At 45.2% G+C, this 27,036-nt stretch overlaps 2 protein-coding genes across 8 annotated transcripts in view; both read left to right on the top strand.

Annotated features, from left to right (window-relative positions):
- The window catches only part of gab1 (GRB2-associated binding protein 1), a 41,747-nt gene extending 17,951 nt beyond the window's left edge, over nucleotides 1–23,796 (top strand). For 3 of the 7 annotated variants that reach the window (XM_079729704.1, XM_079729703.1, XM_079729709.1), the window contains 12 exons: nucleotides 9,456–9,584; nucleotides 10,022–10,187; nucleotides 12,678–12,897; nucleotides 14,114–14,871; nucleotides 15,722–15,816; nucleotides 16,010–16,313; nucleotides 17,742–17,834; nucleotides 19,108–19,201; nucleotides 19,498–19,551; nucleotides 19,702–19,825; nucleotides 21,363–21,491; nucleotides 22,015–23,796. In XM_079729704.1, coding sequence (XP_079585830.1) covers nucleotides 9,456–9,584; nucleotides 10,022–10,187; nucleotides 12,678–12,897; nucleotides 14,114–14,871; nucleotides 15,722–15,816; nucleotides 16,010–16,313; nucleotides 17,742–17,834; nucleotides 19,108–19,201; nucleotides 19,498–19,551; nucleotides 19,702–19,825; nucleotides 21,363–21,491; nucleotides 22,015–22,173 — 2,325 coding nt within the window. In that variant the 3' untranslated portion in view covers nucleotides 22,174–23,796. Of the gene's footprint in view, nucleotides 1–1,933; nucleotides 2,000–9,455; nucleotides 9,585–10,021; nucleotides 10,188–12,677; nucleotides 12,898–14,113; nucleotides 14,872–15,721; nucleotides 15,817–16,009; nucleotides 16,314–17,741; nucleotides 17,835–19,107; nucleotides 19,202–19,497; nucleotides 19,552–19,701; nucleotides 19,826–21,362; nucleotides 21,492–22,014 lie in introns of those variants that run through there. The other 4 variants (XM_079729708.1, XM_079729706.1, XM_079729705.1 and 1 more) reach the window with 4 other exon arrangements.
- Nucleotides 23,797–24,979: 1,183 nt separating this feature from the next.
- Nucleotides 24,980–27,036, top strand: part of inpp4b (inositol polyphosphate-4-phosphatase type II B) — a 201,922-nt gene continuing 199,865 nt past the window's right edge. The window contains exon 1 of the mRNA XM_079758921.1: nucleotides 24,980–24,994. The gene's annotated coding sequence lies outside the window, so the exon portion shown is untranslated. The remainder of the gene's footprint in view (nucleotides 24,995–27,036) is intronic.

The raw sequence follows: 27,036 nt of genomic DNA, 5'->3' as shown, positions 1-27,036 counted from the left end.
ACAATCATTTACAACACATGGCGAGGTATATTTCAACGGTGATCAGCTCAAGCAAAGTGTTAGCCAAACAGTTTAACAAAAGCTGTTAATAAAACACTGATACGGACTATAGTCACCGTCCCAGTTGAAAGTGTTTCCTTGGTAGTACTCGCATTGTTTACTGAGAATGGGAGCACTTGGTGCACGAGGGGAGGGGGGGCGGAGGGGAGCGGGGGGGCTTGACTTGACTTGACTGAGGGTGTTTTCTGACACTGCGATGTATGTCTTTTGGGCTGGAGTCAAATGGCGCCTTGCGGGATGTGAATTTCACAGCTGCACATGAAAGTGCCGGGGGTTTGGAACTGTCAGCGAAGAGGGTGATGTTGACGGTGGCTGAGGGCATGGGAGATGGGACGGGGGTGGGGTGGTGGTGTTGGCCGAGGGCATGGGAGATGGGACGAGGCCGGTGAAGGGGGGGGTGATGGTGGCATGGGAGATGGAATGAGGGTGATACCGTATTGATTGTATTTTTTTTATCCTAGATTTGGGCAAATCAATAGATAGTATTTAGGCTTGGTGTGGCTAGAGGTGTCTCAACACACTCTGTGGCGTGAGCATTCCAGGATCACAGGTTTGATTCCGGGGATGGCCCCAATGACCTGAAACGGGACGTGGTCAAATTGTTAGTTTGAGATGTAATGATTAAAAAATATTGCGTTACGTGCTCACCGGCCGCTTACTGACAGATCTACAACCAGGCAATCCTAGACTGTGGTCTATTTCTATCGTTGGCTGCCTCTCTTCTTCACACGTCTGGGGGAACTCGGCCGGCGTCTTAATGTTTTACAGCAGATGTCGTGTTGGAAGTTTCTGGAATGCACCGATGCGACAGACGTGGCCTGAGGCCAGCTGCGTCAGAGCGCTGCTCGCGGTCGTAGAATGTGGCTTCGGTGTAGGGATGCAATGTTTGAACTACCAAGTGTGCGGTGCAGTTCTATGTTGCGGTACACTCAAGTTTTCTTGCCAGATTTCTGAGGTTCAACATGTCATGTTAGAATAATCAGACTTTTTTTGGTGCAATGTTTTCGCGCGAGGCATGAGTTATTTTTTGTTAGTTACTAAACCAACCTGTTGACGATGCAATAGTCGATCGGTTTAACACAAATACACAAACGCGCGCACGCAGCAATCAGAATGCTTATGAGGCTTAATCCTTTTGTGCTCCAGCCTGGCTGCAGCATATTATGGGATGGGATCAATGTGAAATTTCATGTAGCGAACTAACCAACTAACAACACCCCTGGAGGTGAATCGCTTTCATCTGGAGTCTTCCCAGAAGGACTTGTCTGGTGATTTAACAAACCAAAAAAAGAACAAATTCTTTGAGGTGATCGACTCATTCAGTCTGCAAAAGTAAGGGCCTCTACCAATTTTCCAAGTATGTTTTTCCGTAAAACTCATCTGCTCATCCGTCTGTAATGGAGTCCTCTGTGCATTTCAGCTGAAGAGTTAGTGAGTGTATTGGGGTGAGTGTATTGACAGATGAAAGCCGACCCCACGTCAGCATCTGAAACTAAGGGAGGGAGGGAAGGGGGGGGCAGGCAGACTCCAGAGGAAAGAGAAGTAGATCCAGGCCCCCGAAAAGAGGATGTGCGCACACACACACACACACACACACACACACACACACACACACACACACACACACACACACACACAGTGGAGGGCTAGCTCTGCCATGTGAGCATTCTTAAAAGATCTTTTAAAAAATATGAATATCTGTTTGAAACACGCCATCCCCGCTTTCTGATTCAGAGACGACGGTTAAGGAGCGTCTGTTGCAACCTGATTACATGCAACAGGAAGACCTAAAAAGGGAGAGGTCACAAACCGAAGACCCTCATGTGAACACATTGAATCAGCAGATAAAAACAGGAAGAGAAAACAACAACATGGTCAATTGAATAGACATGAACCCAAACGCACCAGGAGAGTTTAAGACGATTCCCAATTTCACAAGGTAGGCAGGCTGTTTTTAATGAGCATAATTCTGTTTCTACGTCTAAAGCCGGTGCTGGGGGCTGGGTTGTATTGAAAGAGGCAAATTCTTTCATTACTCTGTAACTTGCAGTGTAAAGAATAACCATGTTCGACGGCTTACAGTAGCCTTTTATGTTGAAAAGATGCCGCTGATAGACAGTGAACAACTCAGGTTAGGCATTAGCATGGTGGAAAAGCCTTGTTTGTGACACGTAAAGTCATTTATTCTGTGGTTATCTCACACTTTTTTATATTCTTTCGAAAGGTGCTCACTTAAAAAAAATAGTTTCTCCACTGTTCAGTTGACTAATATTAGTATGGGCTAGTTATGGTTTTCTGGTTCTTTATCATTAGGTCAGCTAAATATTAAACATTCCTCTGGGAGACGGGATGTCCAAAACAAATTGCTTCAAAATGTTTTGCAATTTAAACAATTATAAATAGCATTGCTATTTATATAGCAATGCTATTATAAAAAGCATTGCTGTGGCTTTTGTCTTGGCAGTTGGTAGATGGAGCAACCAAAAGTGTAATGCTAGGGATAATACTTCTAATCATCCAATTGTCTAACAAAATATGTAATGCCAAGTTTAGCGTCTCCACTGGTGACAAAACTAAGGTTTTAGAAATTACAAAATAGCATTGTTCATTGGTAGCATTGGTATAAAGTGCATTAAAGCATTCTCAGTGTCCTCATAAAACCAAATCAGCTAGCAAATTTGCCTAATCTGCTAATTAGCCACAATGCGAGATGCTATCTAGACCAAACAAGCCGCCCATGTGGAAGTCGTCTTTCCCGTCTAGCGAGCCCAAGCCGGATGGTTTTTTGTTTTTCTTCCCGCAGCAGGTTTTTTTGCCACGCCGAAAGCTAACGCACTCACAGCGTGTACACTTACTGCCGTTGTCAACTCTCATTGTCAGCTTGACGCTCAAAAGACTTAAAAATAGCTTTTTTTGGCAAAAGAATCCCAAACACGTCTGAGTAACAAAGAGCGATTTATACATGCTGCCTCAATAAGTATAGAGGGGCTTTTGTGTTTCCCTTTCTCTCTCTCTCAGGACCCCCGTCACCACTGTTGGGACGGCCAAGCCCTCTGACGCTCCTCTATACTGTCCTGCTAGAACACGGGCATTGTTCACAACCTTATTTCAAAGTTCAGGGGAAGAAAAAAAAGGCATTGCTGTCCCACATGATCACATAGTTGCCCTTCATGTTTATTTTATTGGATTGTCAGTTGGGATATTGAGTGTGATGTCAAGGTACAAATAGTTGATAAAAATAAATTCTAAAATGACAGTTTTACAATCAGGCTTATACATCAGAATGCATCAAGAGATTTTTTTTGTTGACAACACTGTGCCATATCGAGAGGACTTGAGAGTTTTACTTTCTAATCCTAAATCAACGTGTAAGGTAACCTAGGATAATGAAAATCAGTTTTACCCTCAGTTTTTAGTCTCGAATGAGAAACGTGGAGCCAGTTTAAAACACAACTCTCCATAATGAAAGATATTTTCACAATTCATGGCTAAACAAAGTCCAACAACCAATTACTCATAAAATAACTAGTGACATTCCAATGCTCTTATGTCATTGAGATGTGATGTTTTCCTGTACATGCCCTAAACAGAATGTTTGACACTTTTTTTATTGTAATAAATTAGCAGGTGATTTAATCCCAATCAACCCGCAGTAAAGTAAATGTGCATTTAAAAGGCAGCATAAAATAAGGTTGTGTCCAGTCTGTCTGCCCCCAAAGGCACTGCTAATTCAAATAATAAACAATCAATGGTTCAACGCTGCAAACTCCTCTGAGCCAACAGTACAGCTGAATACTAGTAATGACCTTATAACAACACACACAATGTTACTATTATTATTATTACATCAGGATTTATTAATTATTTAGCGGACGCCTGTATCCAAAGTTTTGAGGTATTGAGGTTGAACAACAGCTTGCTTTTGATTGTTTGGGCTCATTCTGGACATAACAACTGTTCATTAATTGGTTGGAGGTCAGCAGCAAACAGTTCTGTCCATGGTGGCCTGTAATCCGATATTAATTCTGGACTTCCTGGGGCATCATGTCCTAGTCTCTCATCTTTCAGTCCCTCACTCCAATAAGCTCTGCTCTTTGTGTGGAGGCTCATGAACCAGGACCAGTAAACGTCTTTAATTTCCTGCTCGGCTTTTGGGCGCTGTGTTTTTGTGTGCTCAAGAAAGATAGATTTTGTTTCAGCTACATTACGAAGAAAACTTGCGTTAAACAGGTGGCCGGGGCATCTTTGCATAAGATGAGATGTTAAATTGGATTTTTACCAAAGTCTCTATTTTTAAAATTACATTGTAAATCGGTACCCTCTCCGCTCTTTCCTCTATGCTCATCACATAGTCTCTGTCTCTCTGTTTCTCTGTCTCTCTGACTATGTCGTTCTATCTATTTTCCCTCTGTCGAACAAGTGGAGAAGCTGTTCCCAATGAGTGTGAGTCAGTGCAGCTGGGTGCACGTCCTTCACCCACAGGCCACTCTCACAGGCCAGATGGCCTTTCCAGATCCTTAGCCTCTCTAAGTGCCAGTGATGCATCCAGACTCTTCTTGCTAGCGCTAACGCTAATGCTAACACACACACCCACACATACACGTGCATGAATGCACACACACAATCGTCAGTTGAGTAACCATAATGTTGATCATTACTGTAATATTGCACTCTTGTGCTTTAAAGTGCAGGTCGTGTAAGTGGCTTTTGTTGTTGTTCAAACCAAATAATATGCATGTATCGATCTCATCAAGAATCTGTAAAAGCCTATTCTATGAGTAATTTAATGTATTAGTAGTATTATTGTAGTGTGTCGCGTACTTTCCTCTTGAGAAGCAGACTATAGGTTGATGGGTGCGAACACAACCATATATATATTCGCTTTCACTTTTTGAATCCCTTCAGATGACCTATTAACAAAAATCCTACCTTATCATATGAAGCCCTCTGTATTGAGATTGCTGGCACACTAATGCTGCTCTACAGCACTCTCTTTGCTTACCCTGTCATTCACTTTTTTTCAAGAAAACTAGAGGAACATGTTTTTCAAGCCGGAAGCCTTTTAATTCCCATTCACTCTGAGAAGGGCCCTTTTAGAGTGTATTAAGGTGGCCAGTCAACCAAGTGGGTGTGTCTGTGCGATCGCACATGTCTCAACTTGTTGCATGGTGTCTACTATGGCCACAGACACACAAATGCAAACCACACATGCAATTACTCAGCTGTGTGAGTAGAGGTCTTATCTACATCTGTGGTACAATTTCAATCGGTATATACCATTTTGCCAAGTGTTTATTTATATCCTAGCGCACACACAAGGTGTGCCATGCTCTCTACATCCGTAACCATTTCAAGCACGAGTGCAGTACATTACAATCACTGCAGCCCTCTCTCCTTTTCCACTGTACCAAGAGATGGTTGGGTGGCTCTGGTGCCTAATCAAGTCGTCTCCTTGTAGGAGGTTAAAAAAATCCAAAGGCCCGGCTTGATAACAAGCCATTAGAGACAAGGAGTAGTGGAGGAGGCTTAAAGCACGCATGCCTTGCAGAGCCCGTGCGCCCTTGCTATTAGCGTGCATAAAGACTGTTTAGATCCATCCAGGGCTACCAGCACAATCGGCCCGCCTTCTAAGGGCACGGAACCGCAATAAGACTGTCCTCCTGCAGGGCCGGAGTGTAGCGTTGAGGGGAGCGTTTCAGTAACCAGTTTCCTTGCATTATTCAGAGCAAACAACCGTGTCCTGTTGCAGTACATTTGAACGGCGTCATGTTGGAAACACAGTGATGTGTGTCGGCTGATCTCGGACAAGGCATTTGCCTGCAAATTCAATCGAAAAATGCTTGCGGGGCATGGCTGTCGAGTAGCTAGGGGGTATGTCTCCTGGCTGAAAGGTGCTGGGTATGAATCCCAATGTGCACATGCTGCCAAGTCTACCTGTACCCCCACTTACGCCTCAACAACCTGCATCTGAATTCAATGAATGTCGCTTTGCATTAAAGTGTCTGCGAAATGGCCCATTAGTAGTTTTAAGTGGGAGTGAACCATACTGTTCGTGAGCAAAGCTACGTTTGCTGGATTTGCTTTGCTATGGGCCTACTTCCTTATTGATCTGTGGAAGCTAGCAGATGTTTCACAACTTTCATGCGGGTTGTGCAGCAGAAGACCACACACATTAGGATGGTCATTAGATTCACCAGCGGATCGTATTGCAATGTAGAAATGGAGAATGATAGGGTATTAATATTAATAAATAATGAGACGTGGTGTTGTCTCGGGGGGGGGTTGCGTTGTCAGTCGGAGGGCTGTCGTTCGATCGACCCCAATTGTTTTCTGCTTTTTAAAGCTGTAGTTTGGTATGCCTCTGGGCAGAATGAGTACATGGGTAGAAGATATTATGATATTGGATTTTGACAAATCCAACAGCTGAAGTGCCTTTTTTCTTTTTAATGCTTTTGGCTGAGATAAATGTGCACACACATATTTATCTATATATGCTGTCTCCCACACCAGCCACCCATCTATCAGTCCATCCATCCATCCACCCATATCAGCCCTTTTGCCCCCATGCGGGGTTCCCAGGTCAGGTGGTGACTCGACTCCAATGGCATCTCCATACCAAGTCCAGCTCCTCAATGGCCTCTCTGTCTGTATCTCAGGGCAGGGCCAGACCATAGGGGCTATTACACACTCGGGGTGTCTTCCTGTTTCTCACCCAATCAGAAGACCCTGAGTGTGTTGGGGGGGGGACGAGACATAACATGCCAAAGGGGGTGCTCTGCTCCTAACATCCCCCTTGTGTCTATTCCAATCTCGTTCCACCCTCTCCCGAGCCCCTTAACTCCGGGTTGGCGTTCAACACTCGCTTGGTTCTCAGATCGTTCAATCGGATTGTATGTTTCGACTCGTTCCCGGATCCCATTTTTAGATGTCCTGCATTGGCTCCTGTGTGTGTGTGTTTGTGTGTGTTTGTGTGTGTGTGTGTGTGTGTGTGTGTGTGTGTGTGTGTGTGTGTGTGTGTGTGTGTGTGTGTGTGTGTGTGTGTGTGTGTGTGTGTGTGTGTGTGTGTACATGAGTAAGTACCGCGGTCAGCTGACTTATCGGGCAGTAATTGAAGACTTTTAATACAAGCTGCCTCTTGTGACGGCCTGTCTAATTCAACAGTTTTCAGCCCATAATGGATTACTCAGTAGTTAGGGCCCTCCAGCGTGGGCTCGGTCAGCTGTAGCCTCTCCTAGCGGGGACCACAGGAAGAGGTACGTTATGCTGCTGCTGGTTCAGAGCTGTCCTTGGCCAACTGTGGCCGGTGTGTTTTATGTTGTAGTTTGATGTATATCATGCGTCGCAGATGCTGTGATGTCACGCTGGACAGACAAGGGGGTGGATTGTGCTGCGGGGAGGTGGCACTGGAGTTTAGGTTAAATGCATTTCGGGTTTGGGTGAATACAACTGGAGTGTGTGTGTGTGTGTGTGTGTGTGTGTGTGTGCGTTCGTCTCATGCGTTTCGTCTCACTTTCGTCTTTTTTGTGTGTGTGTGTGTGTGTGTGTGTGTTTGTATAAATGCTTGTATGAATACTCAAACAATCTATGAACCATGATGAATGACCATTACATAATGTAATAACCAGGTATGAAAGACGACGCCTAACAATGAACCTCCCAAACCTCCATTGAACCAGCCCGGTGTATGCACCCTGTGTCTTTGTCTAGGGCTGGTCGGTGGCTACCATTAAGAGCACTCTCAACCCCTCTGAAAACGCACTGTCCAGCCCTGATGCCCAACACGCCTCACACTATGGGCAGCAGAACCTGGCCCTGGCTATGGGGGGTAACTGAAGCTCTTCTTACCCCCTAACCCACTGCAACCCACCCTCCCAGGGGGGGAACCTGATCCCAGAGTGCTTTGTCATGTACCAGAGAGTGTTTCCCAGTCCTCCCCCCTCCCATCCCCTTTGTCTGACCGCAACCCAGGCACCACAACAACATCCCGCTCTGAGGGTCGGCCTGCCGCCTCTGAAGCCAACTCGCCGCTGGGCGGAGCTTTGGAGGGCTTATGAAATATTCCCTTTCTTATTAGAAACGTTGGGAGGTGATGTGTGGGCTGCCGGTTTGATCGGCTCACATGGCTGTGCACAGCCTCGCTTTAAACTGTTTTGAGGGCGGTGATGAGATTGTATAGGATGTCATGTAGGTGCCCCCCCCCCCCCCCCGTATCCGTATCCTTGGGTTACGTCGATATAGTAAGTAACCTCGTCTTGAACTTGTGGGGAGCAGCAGTTCTGTGTCACAGTCAGTGCATTGTGTTGCATCTGTAGCAATGGCGAGGGAGGCCATAAAAAAAGTTAAGAAAAAATAAGCTTATTCATCAGGGGGCGGGTTGGGCCTTGCAGAGTGCTTGTGTTAGGAGACATGGATGGAAGCAATGTTTTTAATTTGAGTTTGGGTGTGTGTGTGGCGGACAGGCTCATTGCTCTACATCTGGCGGATGTTTTCATTTGAACGGGCAGGACTTTGTTTTTGTGTCGTTGTGTGTCTTTGGTCTGTTTGGTTGAGGGGAAAGGTGTGATGTTGTTGTCCATTTATGGGGGGCTGAGTTGGCCTGTTAACAAAATACCCCCCCCGGTGGCAGTTAAAACGGTTGAACAGAGGAGAGAAAAGCTTCAAGTGTTGTTTGAAACCACCAATTCTCTTCCAATCAAAACAAAGAAGGAATAAAACAAACGTTGGGGTTTCATTCTGCTGTGTTACTATCAGTTTGCTAACCGGGCTGTATGTCAGCGGCAGTTCGCTCTTTCAATGGCCCCGTTGTTTGTCTTGTTTCACTCCTTCTCTAATGTCTTTGAAGAATTCCATCTGACCCTGGTTAAATTTTCTGTTATTTATAGCATGTTTTTATTTCTTACTACCACGCCCGCCGCTCCTCGCTGATTCATGTAAAGGAAACAATGGGCTGTGAATTCAGCCCCTTGCAAGAGGATAGGGGATCTGTGAAAGCTCTCTCGTGTTTTGCCCAGAGCTTGTGTTCAAGAGTTCGTGACCTCTCTGTTTTGACGGCAGTGAAGGAATGTTTGCTAGGCTCTTAGAACATTTGACGATTAGACTACAAATGGTGGGAGTCTGTTCAATTTGCAAAAATGTAATTTAAACAATTGATAAAATGACATCAAAGCGGGGTCTGTCTTCAAAGTCTGCAGTGTTCTTCTTACCAAGTCCGAGGGATTCAATGGAGCATGGGTCGGTAACACATCTCACAGCTTTTACTTTTTGCTGAAAAACCAACCAAAACAAAAACATTTAGCAGCAGATGTCATTTGGCCCAATGAAGGGAGTGGGTGACATCTTTTTGGAATTAGATTGACCCTTGACCCCTGAGTTTTCTTTTTGCTTCCCCCTAACAGGCATGGAAGAAGCGGTGGTTCATTCTGCGCAGCGGCCGTCTGACCGGCGACCCCGACGTGTTGGAGTACTACAAGAATGACCACGCCAAGAAGCCCATCCGCGTAATTGACCTCAACTTGTGCGAGCAGGTATGAGGACCGCCCCGGTCCCAGTGACCAACCTCTACTCTGTATGTCGTTGGTTGCTTGTCGCCTCTGTCACCCGTAAGATGCTGTGTAGACAAATGAAAGGTCGTGTTTTTCAGGGAGCATGTTTAAAATCAGCCCTCCTTTCCCTTTATGTGTGATGTTGGAGACCTATTTCACGCGGGCGATTTAGTGACATCACAAGTGTGTCCAAACTTTTTTCTGATTGATCGATCAGCCTACCAGCCTACTGCTTGGCCCAGTCTACTGGGTAGACTAGTCGGTGAGATGTATCCATCATTCCTCTGTGTCGGACACACCCACTTGTCACTAACAGGGCTAGAGCTGGAAACACTTTGTAAAGGCTCATCATCCGTCACAGCCAGTGGTCAAATAGGGAAGCTAACACTGACGGGGGGTTTTGTCCCTGGTGGTTCCAGGTGGACGCCGGTCTGACGTTCAACAAGAAGGACCTGGAGCACAGCTTCATCTTCGACATCAAGACCATCGACCGCGTGTTCTACCTGGTGGCCGACACGGAGGACGAGATGAACAAGTGGGTGCGCTGCATCTGTGACATCTGTGGCTTCAACCCCACCGATGACGGTAAGGCTCAGACGCCAACTCGCTAGCTGCGCAAGTAGAAACGCTGTGCTTCCCAAACCAAACCAGGTACCAAAATAGTAACGGTTATTTAAGTTGCAGACAGGATAAACTGTATGTACCTATGCCAGAGCGTCTTACAATACCGTGAGTGCATGGTGTCATTGTATGCAAACAACAGTGCGAATCAATCCCCTTAATGCAGCTTTTAATTGTTATTGTATTACTTCAATAAGCTGTACTCCCGGTAATAAAAATGGGTAAGGGTTAGAATGAGGTCAGAAGCAAAATTAAGTTCTGTTTCAGCTCTGAGCTGTCCAAATATGTGTGTACGTCTGATAGAGTTTGCCTTAACAGTAGAATGTGCCAGAAGGCCCTGTGTCGGAGGCCTAATCATAGTGTGTTGAGACCAGGATCATGTTACCATCTGTTCCCATGGCTGGATAATGAAAGCATTGTGCGCCATTCAACCATCACCCCCTTTCTTTATCTGATTTCCCATTCTTTTCCATTACACCTCTTTTGCTTTGTCCTGCCGTCTCTCTCTTACTCTTTCTCTCTGTTCTGTTTTTCATGTTTTATCTCCTTTCCCTCAATTTCCTTCTCCATCCTTCTTTCTCTTAATCTCAACTAGAATCTCAACTCTTTCTGCCTCCCTCTCTCTCACTCTCTCTGTCTCTGTTTCTATATCTTCCTCCCTCCGTTCTAACGTCCCCGAAACTGAAAAAGAAATGTGTGGTATTTGCTTCACATATTTCTCAGCCGAATTGGTGGGCTGTTTGGGTTTGAGGTGAATTTCCCAACGTGCCAAATTCCACCTACAGAGATAGTCAGGGACTCTGTGTTATTTTCCCCTCCTTTTCTTCTGTTGTAGCTTGGCGACAGATGCAGTGCTTATCTAAGGCCGGCGCACTCCCAGCCCGGTGGTGGCTGAGCCTCCAACGCTACTGCTAATGCTTATGCTAATGCTAATACTAAAGCTAATGCTAGCGCTGCGGTTTACCGTATACCCCACTGGGACCCCCTTTGTACAGCCCAGTCCTCAACTGACTCTAAATCTAAACTCTTAACACACTCCCCACACACGCACACGCACACACACATGTCCTGTCGAGGTAGGAATTAATTTGCAAAGAAAATAAAGACAGGAGCCGCAATAAATCTCACTGTTCAGTGTGTATGTGTGTGTGTGTGTGTGTGTATGTGTGCGTGTGTGTGTGTGTGTGTGTGTGTCGTCCTCTGCTATTGACTGAGCGGGTGAGAAAACGAAGGGGAGTTCAGAGAGGGAGAGATAGGTGTTTTTTTCTCTTCGAGTCATCCCTCCTCCTCACACCCCCTCCTCCTAGTCATCTGCAGATGGGTTATCAGGCGGCCGCGCCGACAAGAAAAGAATAGTAGACTCACATGGAGGCGGCGCAACCTTGAGGAGAGAGTGTGTGTGTGTGTGTGTGTGTGTGTGTGTGTGTGTGTGTGTGTGTGTCAACGAAGGCCCATTGAGGTGTCCTTGCTGCATGGTGACAAATCAGACATTTATAAAATGACACACTCTCTCAAGGGCTGATTATTGTTCCACGTTCACAGAACGCAATGACCACGCAGTCGCTTCGACATAGTCGCGATTCCATGATGGTTCTGCATCGGGTTTACGTGTTGCTATGCATGTCTGTGGTAAAGAGAGAACAAATAGTTGGTCTTTGTCTGTGCATGCTATTACTTTACAAGTGGTCTACTACTAGAAGTTTTTATTATGGTATGGTATCGATTCCAGTAACTTGAAAGCTGAATACGACTCAAATAATGTGCAAAATAACGCAGAACATAGGCTGCTAGTAGGTCGTCGTTGTCCATTCTGGTCATTACATTCGAAGTCTATAATGACCAAATACAAAACGTGTTTTTTTTTACATACAAAGGGTATTGCCGTAAATGATGTAGTTAGCGGACCAATTACAGCCCTTGCGGCTGCGTCGCTGCGTCGCAAGGTTAACATTTTCGGGAGGCGCATGTCAGGCCCTTGCGGTGGACGCAACGCGCAAGGAGGGTCTGCAAGGACGTTACTGGTCCGTAACCCCCTTGCATTGCGTGAACGTGGAACCATAAAGAGCCCTTCCCTCACTGTGTTTGTGTGTATATATATATATATATATATATATATCGCTATCTGTGTGACCTACAGCCTATATTCTTCTTCCTGTATGTGTGTACTAGAGTCTGTGTTTTCATGGCTCTATAGTTGTGTTCTACTACAGTTTAAATCTGTGTATTAATAGTGGGCTGCTAAACACAAACATTCGGCCTTTAGTTTCCTGATGCAGAAGTGGGGGGTGATGGTTGTACTGTAATTTAAAGATGGATAGTTATTAAATTAGTGAATTAATGCGTTTACAAAATGCTGTCCCAGTGAATTTCCGGACCTTGTGGATAGTAACATAGCATAGTAATGTAATATCTACAACATGGTATTGATAACTCCATCCTGATGTGTCCCCACAGAGGCAGCCAAGGCAGCCCACCAGTCAGCCATGGGGGGCAGCAGTGTGGTGGACGCACCCCCTCATCCTCTGCTGGGGGGTCCCGCCGCCATGCTGACCAACGTGCCCCCGCCCTACCAGCCCGTCAGCGTGCGGCATCTGGACTCCCAGTCCAGCCTGGATGAGCCCCAGGACTACCTGTGGCTGGTCAACTGTGAGAGCAAGAAGCCAGACACTAACAGGTGAGCCCGGTCGTGGGGCGTGGGTGTGTCAGTGTGTGTGTGTGTGTTCGTGTGTTTGTGTGTGTGGGCGTGAGAGGGTGTGCATCGTGGGGAGTAAACTGTGTGTGTTTGTTTGTCTGTGTATGTGGGGGGTTGGGGGTGGGGGTTGGGATGGAGGGGGCTGATTTTGTGTGCAATCACCTCACACCACCCTACCCTTTCACCAGACAATCACCTCCTCCACCTTCCGCTCTTGTTATCCCTGGCCACTGTCCATCCCCATCCAAACAGCATTCTCTTCTCTTCTAGTTATATAATTTCTGCCTTTTTGCTCCTCCTCCTCCCCCCCCCTCCTGGGTGTTCACTCTGCGTTGGGGGAGAGCAGTAGCTCCATCGGGCCTCCCCCTTCCCCCGGGGTGCCGGAGCAGGAGTACCTCCTCCTGGAGGAGTGTGAGAGCCACAGTCCCCAGGCTTGTCCGTGAGTGGCCGGGCCCAGAGACGCGGGCCTACCGTGTACGGCTGTGTGTCGAGACACCCCTCAAACTAATACCGCATAATATGCGCCCCGTCGTTTCTCCGCACACGCGCTACACCAGCATGTACCTACGGACTCTGTTGATCTGCGTACCGCAGCCCATGCCGGGGAGCATGTGCTTCAGCGACGACGCACTGTGGATGTGAACATGACATTACATCCCCTTTTACGATCTTCTGAGCTGCACACATCGAGCCGGATGTGATATGCGTGAACTTGTTCCACCAGGGACTCAACCCGCAACCCTTGATTAACATTTGGTGTCTTTTTGTATTTCTGTTCATAACCTCTCCGGTAGCGAACGGTTGTCGCTAGGAGTACAGCATCTTCAACTGTAAACGGTTAAAGGTGACATTTTATCCCACCAGGTGTGAGTGTGATAGATCAGCATCTAGGCGAATATCGGCTTCTTCTGTCACTTGTGATGACGGACGAAGCCGATATTCAAAACGGCTTGTAACGGCTAATCGCACTCACACCTGGTGGTATAATATGTTACCTTTGTGCTCCAGTCTCACTTCTAACATGGCTTGCAAAACAAGGGGGCTGAATCTCTGTAGTGTATTCCAGTGTTTGTGTTGAAACTCATGTGTGTGTTGGGAATAACATCAACAATAGTGACCCCCAACCCCCCGCCTCCCTCCCAGGAGTAACCACCTGACCACCCCCCCCTCCGTTGTCCTTTTGTGTCCCGCACGACAGGAGCCACACGGAGTGCTCCAAGTCCACGTCGTCGGAGACGGACCTCAACGACAACCTGCCGTCCCACCGCACGCCCAACTCGTCCACCTCGTCGTCGGGCAAGCACAACGCCGCTCACAACGGCTTCTTCCCCCAGCACGGCGGTCCCGCCTCGACCTCCTCCATCTACGACTCGCCGCCGTCGCGCGGCGCCTCGCTCTCCCACGACAGCGGCGCCGGCGCCGGCCTCTACCTGCTGCCACGCAGCTACTCCCAGGACACGGTGCTGCAGCCCAAGGGGGCCTCGTCCCCCGTGGCCCACCCGGACGCCGCCAACAGCGACGCCGACCTCTACGTGTTCAACACGCCGGCGCGCAAGGCCTCGTCCGGCATGGAGACGCAGCTGCGCAACATGTCCATCAGCTACGACATCCCGTCCACGCCCGGCGCCAACTGCACCTACCAGGTGCCCCGCACGCTGCCCCCCTCCTCGGCGGGGAGTGGCGGTGGCGGCGGGGATGTCGTTGGAGGTAGCGTTGGCGGAGGAGTAGGTGGCGGCGATGTGGTGCCCCCGCCAAGACCGCCCAAGCCCTCGCTGAGCTCCGGGTCCGGGCTGCTGCCGCCGCCGCCGCCGGCCGAGCGGTCGCCCACGGACACGTACTGCGTGCCGCGGTCTGCGTCGGAGGCGGACGGGAACTACTGCGTCCCCACCAGCGCCGGGGTCAAGGCGCTGCGCAGCAACACCATCGGCCCCATGGACTCCTCGCGCCTCCGCAAAGGTGAGAGTCTCAAAGAGGTGGATGGGGATGAGGCCCGTCTTGAGCGCTCAGTTATTCAGGCCGGGGGTCAAGATGAACTTGTTGCCTCTTTTTGGTTGATTTTAAAGATGATTGTGGTATTGGCATGCTGGACAATGTATTTGATAGTGTGTTGGATATTATGTTGGAGCACAGTGAGTGTCTATCATAATTTATTCCTAATAACATCTTCACATTGGGCTTTTGAAGGTTACACCTCTGAAAGGTAAATAAACATGACTTTCTCCCATCACTGCCCCCTTGTGATAATGGTTGGCATTAAAACAGCAGAGGAACATTCCTGTTGGAAGCCATACATGCATCATTACCCAAGCATATACCTGGGTTCCATTTACTAAAACTGATACTAGTCACATTAAAGAAGAATAGGGACATATGTCCCACCTAAAACAAAACTTCAAGTCTTTTGTATACACTTTCTATATCTTTATTAAACAGTCACATCCCAGTGACCTTCAACTAAACAGTTAAGTACAAGTTCCCTGCCGTGTCCTTTTCGCTGTTGCCCATGAGAAAAACATGCTGAGTGAAGCTGTGGAGTCATTTCTCAGATTCTTGTGGTTTTCAAAGTGGATTAGCATTAATACTCTAGCTAGCAGATGGAGAGGAGAACAGCAGAGAGCCACTAATGACATGTCCTGGTGCTAGAATCAACTCTATGGAGTTTACATTGAGGATAATCCATACCGCTCGCTACCACAAATAGCTACGATACATGGGCTGTATTGTCTGTAAAAACACAGATGTCTTTTCATTATTTTTACTGTTGAATAAGCTTGGCTGAGCAAATTGGTTGATTGTATGCTTGCAGATTTCGGATCCCAAGACTGCTACGACATCCCCAGGACTTTTCCATCAGACAAGACTTGCTCCTTTGACTTCAACGAAAGTTTCAACAGCTACTTTGTAAGTGTGCTTGATATTTATCGTGTGGTTCCCTGGAAAGACAACCTCGTAATTTCTTAGAAATTCTTGAAAGATCTGTGCTGCAAGCTTGTTAAGTGTGTGTGTGTGTGTGTGTGTGTGTGTGTGTGTGTGTGTGTGTGTGTGTGTGTGTGGGGGTTGGGGGCACATGTCTGGTGGTGTGCACACGGTATAGAAAAACAAAGGCATGATGCCGGTGGGCAGCCAGTCCATGGAGGAAGTGGACCAGAACTACGTTCCCATGAGCGCCAACTCTCCGTCGCACCACCACTCCGGCAGCCTGCCCGAGCCCATCCATGAGACCAACTACGTGCCCATGACCCCTGGCACCGTGGAGTTCTCCTCGCTGGGCAAGCAGGTGCCCCCGCCAGCACACATGGGCTTCCGCTCGAGCCCCAAGACCCCCCCGCGCCGGCCGATCCTCATCAGCGACTGCCAGCCCCCTCCGGTTGACCGCAACCTCAAACCCGACCGCAAAGGTACGTTTGTCGTTTTTAGTTTGCCGTTTGCTGTACTTTTTTTCTTTTCTTTTTTTTTCTAGCTCTGCTACGCCTCGATTTTAGTTTTCGGACTTTGTCCTCACATAAACTTTAACATGACCAGTCCTTTCTTTTCTTGAAACATTTGATGCTTCAAATAATCTCCCTCATGAGCGTCATGCTTTAGTTTGAAGATTACTTGGACAAAGCCATCTTTGACCACCAGTTTAACTTCCCCGCTTTAGCAAGTGTCCTTGCAAACACGTTCTCACACCACCACTGCTCCATGACTCCATTAGATGCTTTAGTTTTCCACCTGACACTTCCTGTCTAATTCTGCACAGTAATCTTCCTATTAAACGTAGCTTCGTCCAAGGAGCCTGAGCAGGAGTCATCTTATAGGGGGGAGTGGTGATAGGTTTGGGGTTGCGTTGTAGTGTAGATGTGATGGGGGGGGGGGGTGTATCACTTGATGCATCTGTCCCCATTGTCTCTTCTTTTGTGAATGGAGTTCTTTCATTTGAGACCTAATTGCATAGAGAGAGTGAATGGTAGCGCCAGGAACACAACGACATGCATCCCATCATTTTTAAATCGACAATAAATATGGAGGTTGAGTTAGACATTGTCACTCGTATGCTTTGTTTGTATAATTGTCTACTTGAGTACAGACACAGTTTAGACACACTTTTCTCTTCCATCTATATGCTGTTATGATATTGACTTTGCCCTAAGTGGTGTATCACTTCATACATAACAAAGTCTTTAACCGACTGGAATGGGTTCACTTCATTTTTGATTTTGGACTTGACGCACATTTTAACCTTTCAAAACCAGTTTCACTGAACAGCTGCTATTGAACTCTTGTCTTTTGTGTACTGCTGCACTGAATTGGGGCTTCTGTATTGTGTTTGTGATTGTTTTCTTTGGCATGGTTTTGCTTTGACCTTCTCACTTGATGTCTGTTCTTGTCTCTGTTGTACGCGGATAAGGGCTGAAAGGGCTTTGAGGGTTATACTCTAACCTAACAGTATACGTGTGTAGTGGACAATTGGTCCTCCTGCAAATTTTTATATAGAATGGGAAGAATAAAATATAATAATATTTATGATAAGAAAACAATGAAATCTGCTTTCTCTATGTTCTCGACGTTCCAACGCGGCTTTTGATGCATGTGCAGCTGATAGGGCAATAGGGCATGGAGTGATGTGCATGTTGCAGTGTTTTGGGAAAGTTGCGGCTACGAAAGTGTCCTTAAAATGCAGGTTTTAGTTGGCTGGGTGTTCATATTGATTCAATGTGATTTAATGGCAACAGACTTTGGCTTGGCATGGCATGATACGGGGTCTTTGGGATAGGGATATATTTAGCTACTAACTGTGATCTTCCAAAATGTTATAATGAGTCAAGTCTTCTTCCACCAATCAGGTCAAAGTCCTAAAAATATAAGAGCAAAGGTTGTCGTATTAGAACGAACCGACTCCCAAACCGTAGGGGAATTTCCGAGGCGACGACGCAAGGGTATGTACATCGACGATTAAGGGACACTGATTTCCTCAGCAAAATCTCTCTCTCTCTCTCTCTCTCTCTCTCTCTCTCTCTCTCTCTCTCTCTCTCTCTCTCTCTCTCTCTCTCTCTCTCTCTCTCTCTCTCTCTCTCTCTCTCTCTCTCTCTCTCTCTCTCTCTCTCTCTCTCTCTCTCTCTCTCTCTCTCAAAAACACTCCAATGGGGACATTGTTTTCCACCAATCACTTGACATACATGGGGCACTCAGGAGGAGCTTAGCTCTGTTGGCTCACGTTGCATCCAGGTAAATAAAAATCTAATAGATACAATAGGGCCAGGAGGATAGAGAAGGGATTGGGCTGCTCGAATCCCAGCCCAAAGTTACTATGTTTGATACCCAGTGCCCGCAGGTAGAGTGTCCTTGAGCAGGATTGCCCTAACCCCCTACCTGATTCATTATGCCGTCACTTTGGATCTGAAGTCTCTTTTTCTTAACTTAATAGTGCTGTTTAATTTGAATAAACTATTTAATGAGTTGGTTTTATATTACCGCTGTTTATTCTATGTTAAGGTGCAAATCCCTCCACCACTGTGTTCAGTGGGGATTAGAAACTGACAGAAGCTCTGATCAACAAGCAGTAATGGGTCTTATTCTTTTTAATGAGCTCATAGTTCAGGAAAAACTGAATATTCAGTTTGGAGATTCATGAGCCAACAAAACAGGCCTATACTCACTGGGAATTAATCTTCAAATCCTTTAAACTAACCATTCATACTTTCATTGCTATTAAACTAATTATTTTTAGATGAACTTTAACTTCACTTTTAGTAATCATATATTTTCTTAAGCAGTCAAAAACATATGGCTGATCAGATGTTTCTGGAGAATATTATTACAACCATTATATACAACCACATTATCAAATATAAGGACATTTCTTATAGCAGATTCATATGAGTTTAAACCAAACTAGGCACAAAGAATGTATTACTTTTCTCCCCTTTGAACTCATTAATGGGATGGAAAATCAGTTTTACATAATTGTTGCTGACATTCTGGCCAACTAATAAAAATATGTTAATATTCACCCATTTGACGGATTAATTTTTACTCAAACTCTTAGCTACACATACTCCATTACATTTGAGGCACTAATGTAGGTCACCAGATCATTGGTATACATATTTTATGCATGAATTAAAGATCACATTTTCATGGTCTTCTGGCATGTCTTTCCTCAAACCCAACATCCTTGCCGTGATTGAAAGATGTGTTTCATTCCCACAGCAAAGCCCGCCCCATTGGAGATCAAACCGCTTCCAGAGTGGGAGGAGCCCTGTGCTCCTGTGCGCTCCCCTGACACGCGAACATTCGCTAGAGAGTAAGTCTCTAAAATATTGCATATTGTATCGCCTTTAACCCTTTTCAATATTGTAACTTAGCAAAAGTAGCCAACACTAGCTGACTCCCCACCCGTCCATACATTACCATAGCAACTTCATGTTGTCTGTCCAAGTATTAACGTAGACATAGAAATTACAAACACAGGAAAGGCTTTGGGAACTTTTGGGGGAAAGCTACGGCACTACACAACAATATACCTGACACAAGTAACATTTCTGTTGGCCTGTTAAATGAAGATGGTTCACGGCTTGTTTTTCTTTCACTCATTCAAAGTCGAAGGGATTCAACTGGCTGCAATGGTGGGTTACATAGCAGTGGCAGCTATGGGTACGTCTACACAGCAGTAGAATCCATATTTTGTTTGGTTCCGTTTGTGAGCCTGTTGTTGTTGTTGTTGTTTTGACTTGTGTATGCAAGAAATGCTGGAAGTGGTTTAGTCAGTGGTGTTTTGTAAAGGTTCTGGTCGTTCCTCCCCAGTCCCTCCAGGTTCCCCATGCCCCCGCGGCCCACCTCCATCCACAGCATGGCCTCCAGCACCGACTCGGATGACTGTGACGAGAACTATGTAGCCATGCTCTCTAACATGTCCGCAGACGAACTAGTATGTAACACCAGACCTCCGCACCAAACACGTCTACGTATTGTCAGGCTGCTGCATGGGTTCCTTACTGTCACTGTTTTATTTCCCCCTTCCCACATCATGTTTCAGATTTGTTGGGTAATTTTACCTTAAATTAATCAACGTTACGTGGCTACACACTTTTTGTTGGTCTATATAATTTATGTTGATAAAGGTTATTCTTTTGTATGTATTTAATATGGGAGGAAACTTGACAGAAAGAAAAAGACATGAAAAAGTCATTTCTAGCTTGGAAAGGAGAACATTGGTTGACCGAGTTTACCGGTTTTACAGGTTTAACTGTGAAGGGTCCCAAAGACCTTTCAGGATATTAGTTTTGGTCCTCAGCATCTGCCATCATAGACGGGCTCCTCCTCACTTCTTCATCTCTTCCTCTTCCTTTCCACAGTCATGTTTTGTTATTTGTTTTCTGTTACTGCTTCACCTCAGGTCTGCTTTCTTCTCCAATGTTTTCCTCCTCATGCCTCATTAAGTAATTCTACTGTAATTGCTAAGAACCCCATCCCATTTTAAAAGTGCAGTACATGGTTTTGGTTAACATTATTTGGGATGTACTCAACCAATTAAAAATTACTGAAGTTGGTCATTTTCTGTTCTGAAATGTTAAAGATTTAAAGCAGTCCCTGGGGGTTGATAGGGTTGACCTATCTCCAATCAATCTTCCATATAGAGTGGGACTTTCTTTTACAGTGTAGATACTTACTGTAATAATTTCCTTTTTATTTTCCTCATTTGTCTTTGGCATTGTCTGGTGACAATCCTTCTGTTTATGACCCACGTGCTTACTTCACCTTTTGTTTTCCCTCCAGTTTTTTTTGTTTTCCCTTCCGTCAAAGCTTTGCTCCTTTTTCTTTTCCTCTGTGCTTCCGGATGGCTTCCTGACCATTTCAAACCCGCTCTTTTTCCTCCTCCTCCTCGTCCTCCTCCTCATTGGGTTCCTTCTTTTGCTTGATGCTTTTGTTTTGTGTTTCCTCCTTCCCTTCTTCTCCTCTTTGACCTCCTCCCACTTCGCGCGGTGCAGAGAGGAGTCCTTCTACTGCACTGTCCCTATCACCCCTGTAAAGAGGGAGGTGGAGGAGCTTGACTCCCTGGAGGAGGTGAGCAGGGCATGCCAGGCTAGTTTAGCCGTGCATGTTGCTGCATCCCCCCCTCCTCCCAGCCACCCAGCCCCACCCCCAGCGTGTGACGCAGATATCAATACTTGGGAATGCAAAACTAAGGGCTCAGTAAGCAAGGACCACCGTATGTAGATGGGGGGAAAAAACAGAAAAGCACTGTTAATTTGACCGTACATAAGATGGTTTTGGATGTAGAGTCGGATACTTGTCTGTTTGTGTTTTGTCATCATCCTAGTTCTAACCTCCGTACTGACTCAAATTCCCGCTTCAGAATTAACACCACTCACTGTGTTTTCAATCTTGATGTTGCTGTGACTCGACTTCCTCTACGTCGCCATGGCTACCTACTAAAAAGGCTTTTGGGTTAACTCTTCTCCTAGAACATGAAGCTGAGTGCCCCTAAGACATCGGATGGAGGGAGCAGCCCCCTGGTGAAGCCCAAGGAGGAGAAGCAGGTGGAGTATCTGGACCTGGACCTAGACCCAGGGAAGTCTACCCCACCCAGGAAGGTAGGCATTGTGCTCCACTCCCTCACACAAAGACAAGCTAGGGTGGAGCAATGTGTTGACGTAGTGATGTCTGTATATCGTTTATATGTTGACGTAGCGTGTGTGTGTGTGTGTGTGTGTGTGTGTGTGTGTGTGTGTGTGTGTTGGGTCTGTGAGTCTGCCTTACACTCAAAATGATCCTCAAGACATCTTTGAAAGGTGACATATTATACCACCAGGTGTGAGTGTGATTAGCAGTTACAAGCCGTTATCAAAATCTCACCTTTAAGGCCAATGCTGCTAACCTGCTTAGGCATTATCTGCACATAAAAAAGTATCCCTCTATGCTCTCCCAATATATTGCTATCAACTAAAATGTAAACTTTATCATTCAAATCAAATCAATTAATGAACATATTAGATGAACTTTAGCCTATTTCATCTCTTCACTCAAGAAGGCCAGTGAAAGATATTCCTATTAAATGTGCCCACTAATGGATGGACATCATTCAACACTGGTCATGTATTCATATCACCGCTGCAGAAGAAGAGCAACGGGACGGGCATGGCGGCGTCAGACGAGCGCGTGGACTATGTGGTCGTCGACCAGCAGAGGACGCAGGCGCTCAAGAGCACGCGGGAGGCATGGAACGACGGGCGCCAGTCCACGGAGACGGACGCTCCCGTCAAGGGACCCAAGTGATCCCCCTCTCGCCGTCACCACCTAGCCGCCCCCCCTTTGGTCCCCGTTTGGCTGAGGATGCACTCTGGCGCTTGCAGTCCCAACACATCACTGAGATGCTTTGGTCGGTTTGGAACCAGGGCAGAGCTCCCGCAGCCAACTGAACTGGCTTGAGTTTACACTGCGCTTTCAGGGGACGGGGTGGCCGCTGAGGGGAGGCTGGGACAGGCACTCAGCCCCCTGTGGTGGATGGTTTCGGGGAAGGGGACGGAGGCGGTGGTTGGAGCCAGGAATAAGCTGTGTTGTGTGCAGTCTGGAAGCAGGTAGACCGGGAGGTGTAAAGGAATGATGGAGATGGCCTAAGGAGCTGGGAGTTGAACAAATAACGGATGAATCATGTCTGGACATTCACTCCCCTACCTCCTGCTTTTTCAACATGGAAGGGGCTTTTTTTTTTTATTCTGGTCAACTACTGGAGGAAAGAAGGACTGACATTTCCGTTAAATTATGATGCTGATGGATTCTGTGTTGAGGGAGAGTAAAGGTGAAATGATATCCCCCCCCCTTCCCGAAAGTCGATGTCAATTAATTTCTCCCATCCTCAAGGGTATGAGATTTAAAAAAAAGACTAATATGCTTCGTACAGACCCAGATCAGAGGTCAGTTTCTGCAGCTCATTCATGAAACAGAGGATTTTCCAAGACCCTGTTGTGTAGGAAAATGCCAGTAAGAAAAAGGGCAGGGTAGCGCACCGTTTCTCCATAACAAAATGTGTTGTAAATGACGACAACAAAAAAATTGCAGCAGCCGATTTTGTGTACAAAAGTGTTATGTATATAAACAACAAAAAAAGTGCCCTTTATTTGTAATACGGAATATCCCGAGTGTCTTGCCCCTAGGTATGTGGATTCTGCAGGGTAGAATCCTGTGCCTGGCTCGATGGTATCAGAAGGTGTGAGAAGGGATTAAATTACTGTGAGTTTTCAAAAGAAAGTGACTGGCTTTCTATAAGTTATGCACAGGTATCAAACTTGGGTGAAAGATAGGATATCAGGTACTTTCATGTTGGGAAATGCTAACCGCTACTTGTTTATTTATTTTTTGTTTTTTTCCCGCTGGATGTCGCATTTACAAGTAGCTCCGTGTTCTCACGCCGTGCAGACAAATGTGTTAGTAATCTCAACAAAGCGCTAACTTTGAGAACCACAAGTCAGTTAGTTTCAGGCTTTTTTGTTTGGTCTTTCACTTACTTTTCCTCTTGGTTTTTAATTTATTTCAACCTGAGCATTATACACTCTTGGCTAATCATCGGGATGCCTTAACAAGTGCAAACAAACAAATCATTTGTAAATACCGTGTTTATTATGTTTTTAGCCTTATTCTTACTAACCCTATCAACTCTGGAGTCCAAAGTCCCAAGCATGTATAAGCACCGGAGATCAACATTTTTTGCTGTATATATTATGCCATAAGCTATTTAAGCATGTAGTACTTATACTGAAAACTGTGCCTATGATGTCAATTTCATACTAGTTTTTTTCTTTCTTGCAGTTTAGATGTGATGTGGACTGCAAATCTGATTATGTTTTTTTAATGAATCTAGAGAAATTGTAAATTTTAAAGTGGACTAAATAAAATCACAACATTTTATGCATTTGTCCCCTGTGGTTGTTTACACATTGGGGTTGTAAAATAGTTTAAACATCCCCAGGAAGGTTCTTGAATAGCTACACTTTAAAGTTGGAAGATGCCAATTACAGAGAGGTTCCTGGGTTTAGCATATCTTTTTGGATTTTGTTGGCACTAATTATTTAATTGAACACCAGGTGGCGACGTTGCTTGGGAATCCTATTGCTTTGCTTCCCGCCCCAAGAAGCTAGGTTACAAAACAAACTTCAATGACACGGGTTTTAGTTTAAGAAGTTCTGATATGTTGTCCGAGGTCATGATACAAAACGAGGCGAAACAATAAAAAAGGTAAGATGAGAATTAATACAAATGTCTCGTGAATCGGGAAAATGTATAAACTACCTTTTAACTTGTTAAGGATCGTTTCCAGAAGTGCAAATATGGCCTCCAGTGTTGTACTGTCAATGGCCTCGCCCGACCCACTAAGTAGGTTTGGTTATCATTCTGGTTTCAGGGACGACAGCTGGCTGTAGAATACCATAGGTATGCCATTTGATTAAATTGTACATTTAAACCAACATTTGTAGCATCTTCCGCGTTGCTGATAAACGGCACCTCCTACACGACGTCCTCCGGGAGTTAACTTCCCAGATTTATGCCCTTCAATTGAGGTCTCCATTTTCTATCGAGGACGGACACACGGTTTGACTCAGATGCCTGGCTTTACTGCCATATCTAATATCATTCATCTCTTAACTGCACCTCGCATCGCAAGGGTTTGTCTTCTCACATGTCTGATCCTTTGCACTGGCATCACTTAACCATTACTAACTGCCTCTCAAATCGAATTTAGCACAAATGAGGCATTTTACGACAACTTTACCTAGAACTATCTTCATTACTTTTGCTTTTATAAAATGTGTTTTTATGTATCTGGTGAGTAACTAACATAATACATTTAGAATTATTTTTTGGATGACATTTTGCACTATAATATAGAGGAAAGTGTATTACTAGCAATTTCATCATCTATGACCATGCCAGAGGTCGTAAAAAATTCATTAGCACCAAAATATGACAGAAAACGTGTCCTCATCAGGATTTATAACTTTGATTAATCAAACTTGATTTACTGTATTTCAGTTGTCTCCACATCTCCACCTGAGGCACCATCCGAATCCGGGCAGAAATCTCAGAGTTGTAAAGTAACAGGGTAAGCCTACATATAATAAATGCTATATGCTTAACCAAAAAAACATAACGCATCCATATTTATAATGTAAGTAATGGAGGAGACTGGAGAGAGAGACAGTCCCTTGCTTCCAGTTGGGGAGAGGGCCAACTGAATAGTTATGAGCTGGGCTGAGGGACATCTCAGGAAGCAAGGAGAAAGCCTCAGCAGACCTAGGCCTATCATGTTGTATATCCGCCCAGTCTGGTGGGGCCAGTGTGTTGTACGCAGGCCTGGGGAGCCAGGGACTCTCCTGGATCCTCAAGCCTCTCCGCCTGCCTCCCCGGCCTGTCTCCCTGACAGCCTTCCAGGTCATATCCCTGTATGATTATGTGTTATTGCTCTGGCGCTGTTGGAATCATTCCACTAGATAGGGCAGGCGTTGGGGGGGCCCAACTCCATCCGTCAACTGCTACTTCTGTGTAGCCTTCTGTGTTTCTCTTTACCCAACCCTGATGATGGTATAATGCTGTTATGTTTTGTTTTTCACACGTGCACTCCCTTCTTTGTTTAGCCTGATAGAGAAACGGATATTCTATATAAGGTTTATGCCATAAAGGAAGTAGCATTGATTTAGATTTGGATGTACATTAACAAAACGTATGCAATATTGTTTAATTATACAAACTAATTAATAAACTTCTTTACCAATATATATGCATCTAAATTAATGTTAAGTAGCAACCTGTTAGTGATGATAATACCTACTCGATTTCCTGATTAGAACCAGTCCTGCTCTATTTCAATCCCTATCATGCCGATGATCCCACCTCTCTTCAAGGTCATGAGTATAATATGATTCATTCTACCACCTGACACGGATCACATGGGATTGTCAAACTCTCACCAAGGCAGCCTCTAATCAGACCCATTAAAACCATTGCTTAAATGTCCAGTGGGTTGAATTGAGTAGCAACTAGCGGAACGGACTTGGCAGAAATGGAATATAATATTCATAAATATGTTTTTAATTAGTGTATAATCCCGTGAAAACAAGAATAGTTGTGTTTTCATTGTCTTAGAATGAGCCATTTTATGTATACTTTGTTGACGATCACATGCAACATCACCAGTTTTACCAAGTAAAAAATAATTATATGTTGCCAATAATGGGTGCCTAACCTAATAATATCCATATTGGGTTCAGTGCTCATATAGCTCGTTGTATTTAAAATCTGTTTGGGAAACCAGATCGCTAGAAACACAGATTCTATCCATATTTTATGCAAAAAATATTAATTCTGTTATGGCATAAGCGCTATTCTCATTCTAATCAGATCTGATCAGATTAGCCTTATATTAAAATGTACCTACTCTAGCAATGTCTTGCATAGGGCAGTGTGGATTTTGATTATAAACCAATCAATCTTTAGATGCTTAGCCACGTTTTAATGATTCATCCTGCATTACCACACAGTTTTTTGTTTGTATATTCTGCCTGTGGAGCAAGTATAACTCCAGGAAAACTGCCCGTAGAGCAGTACTTGCTTAATTGGGATCTGTCACGCAACCAGCAGTCAGGGTGTAAGTTTGGATGAGGTCAGTAAAATTCCCATTATTGTATTACTGTTGTGACCCGCCAGAGTCTAATTTCTATTGCCACAGTTTCCCCGGTTGCAATAACAAAACAAAAGCTGAAACACAAAGCGCTGCTATTATTTTATGTAAAACAATACATTGTTTTATGTGAGATTAAAATATACTGTTAAAATGAAACTATACAAACATCCAATTTGTTATCAGGCCTATGGCTTAATTTCTGTTCGCTTGGCAAATATACATCACGTACATCCTCTGTTGCGCAGGGTAGGCTAAGCGGTGCATTGATATCATCATAAGAAACTAGATGAAATGGTAAACTTGCTAAACTGCAACATAATAAAGTTGGTAGGATTCAGCATTTCCTAATGAATAATTGAAACGCAGCAATCTTATTATGAAATCTACCTAGTGCAGCAAAATTATGAAAAAACACTTTCGGAAAAACGGTTCTAGGGATGGGATACTTTGTGAGCCCAATTAGA

This window comes from Pollachius pollachius, assembly GCF_949987615.1.
Source record: "Pollachius pollachius genome assembly, chromosome: 2".
In the NCBI taxonomy this organism is placed as follows: Eukaryota; Metazoa; Chordata; class Actinopteri; order Gadiformes; family Gadidae; genus Pollachius; species Pollachius pollachius.
This window is presented reverse-complemented; position numbering and strand designations above follow the sequence as displayed.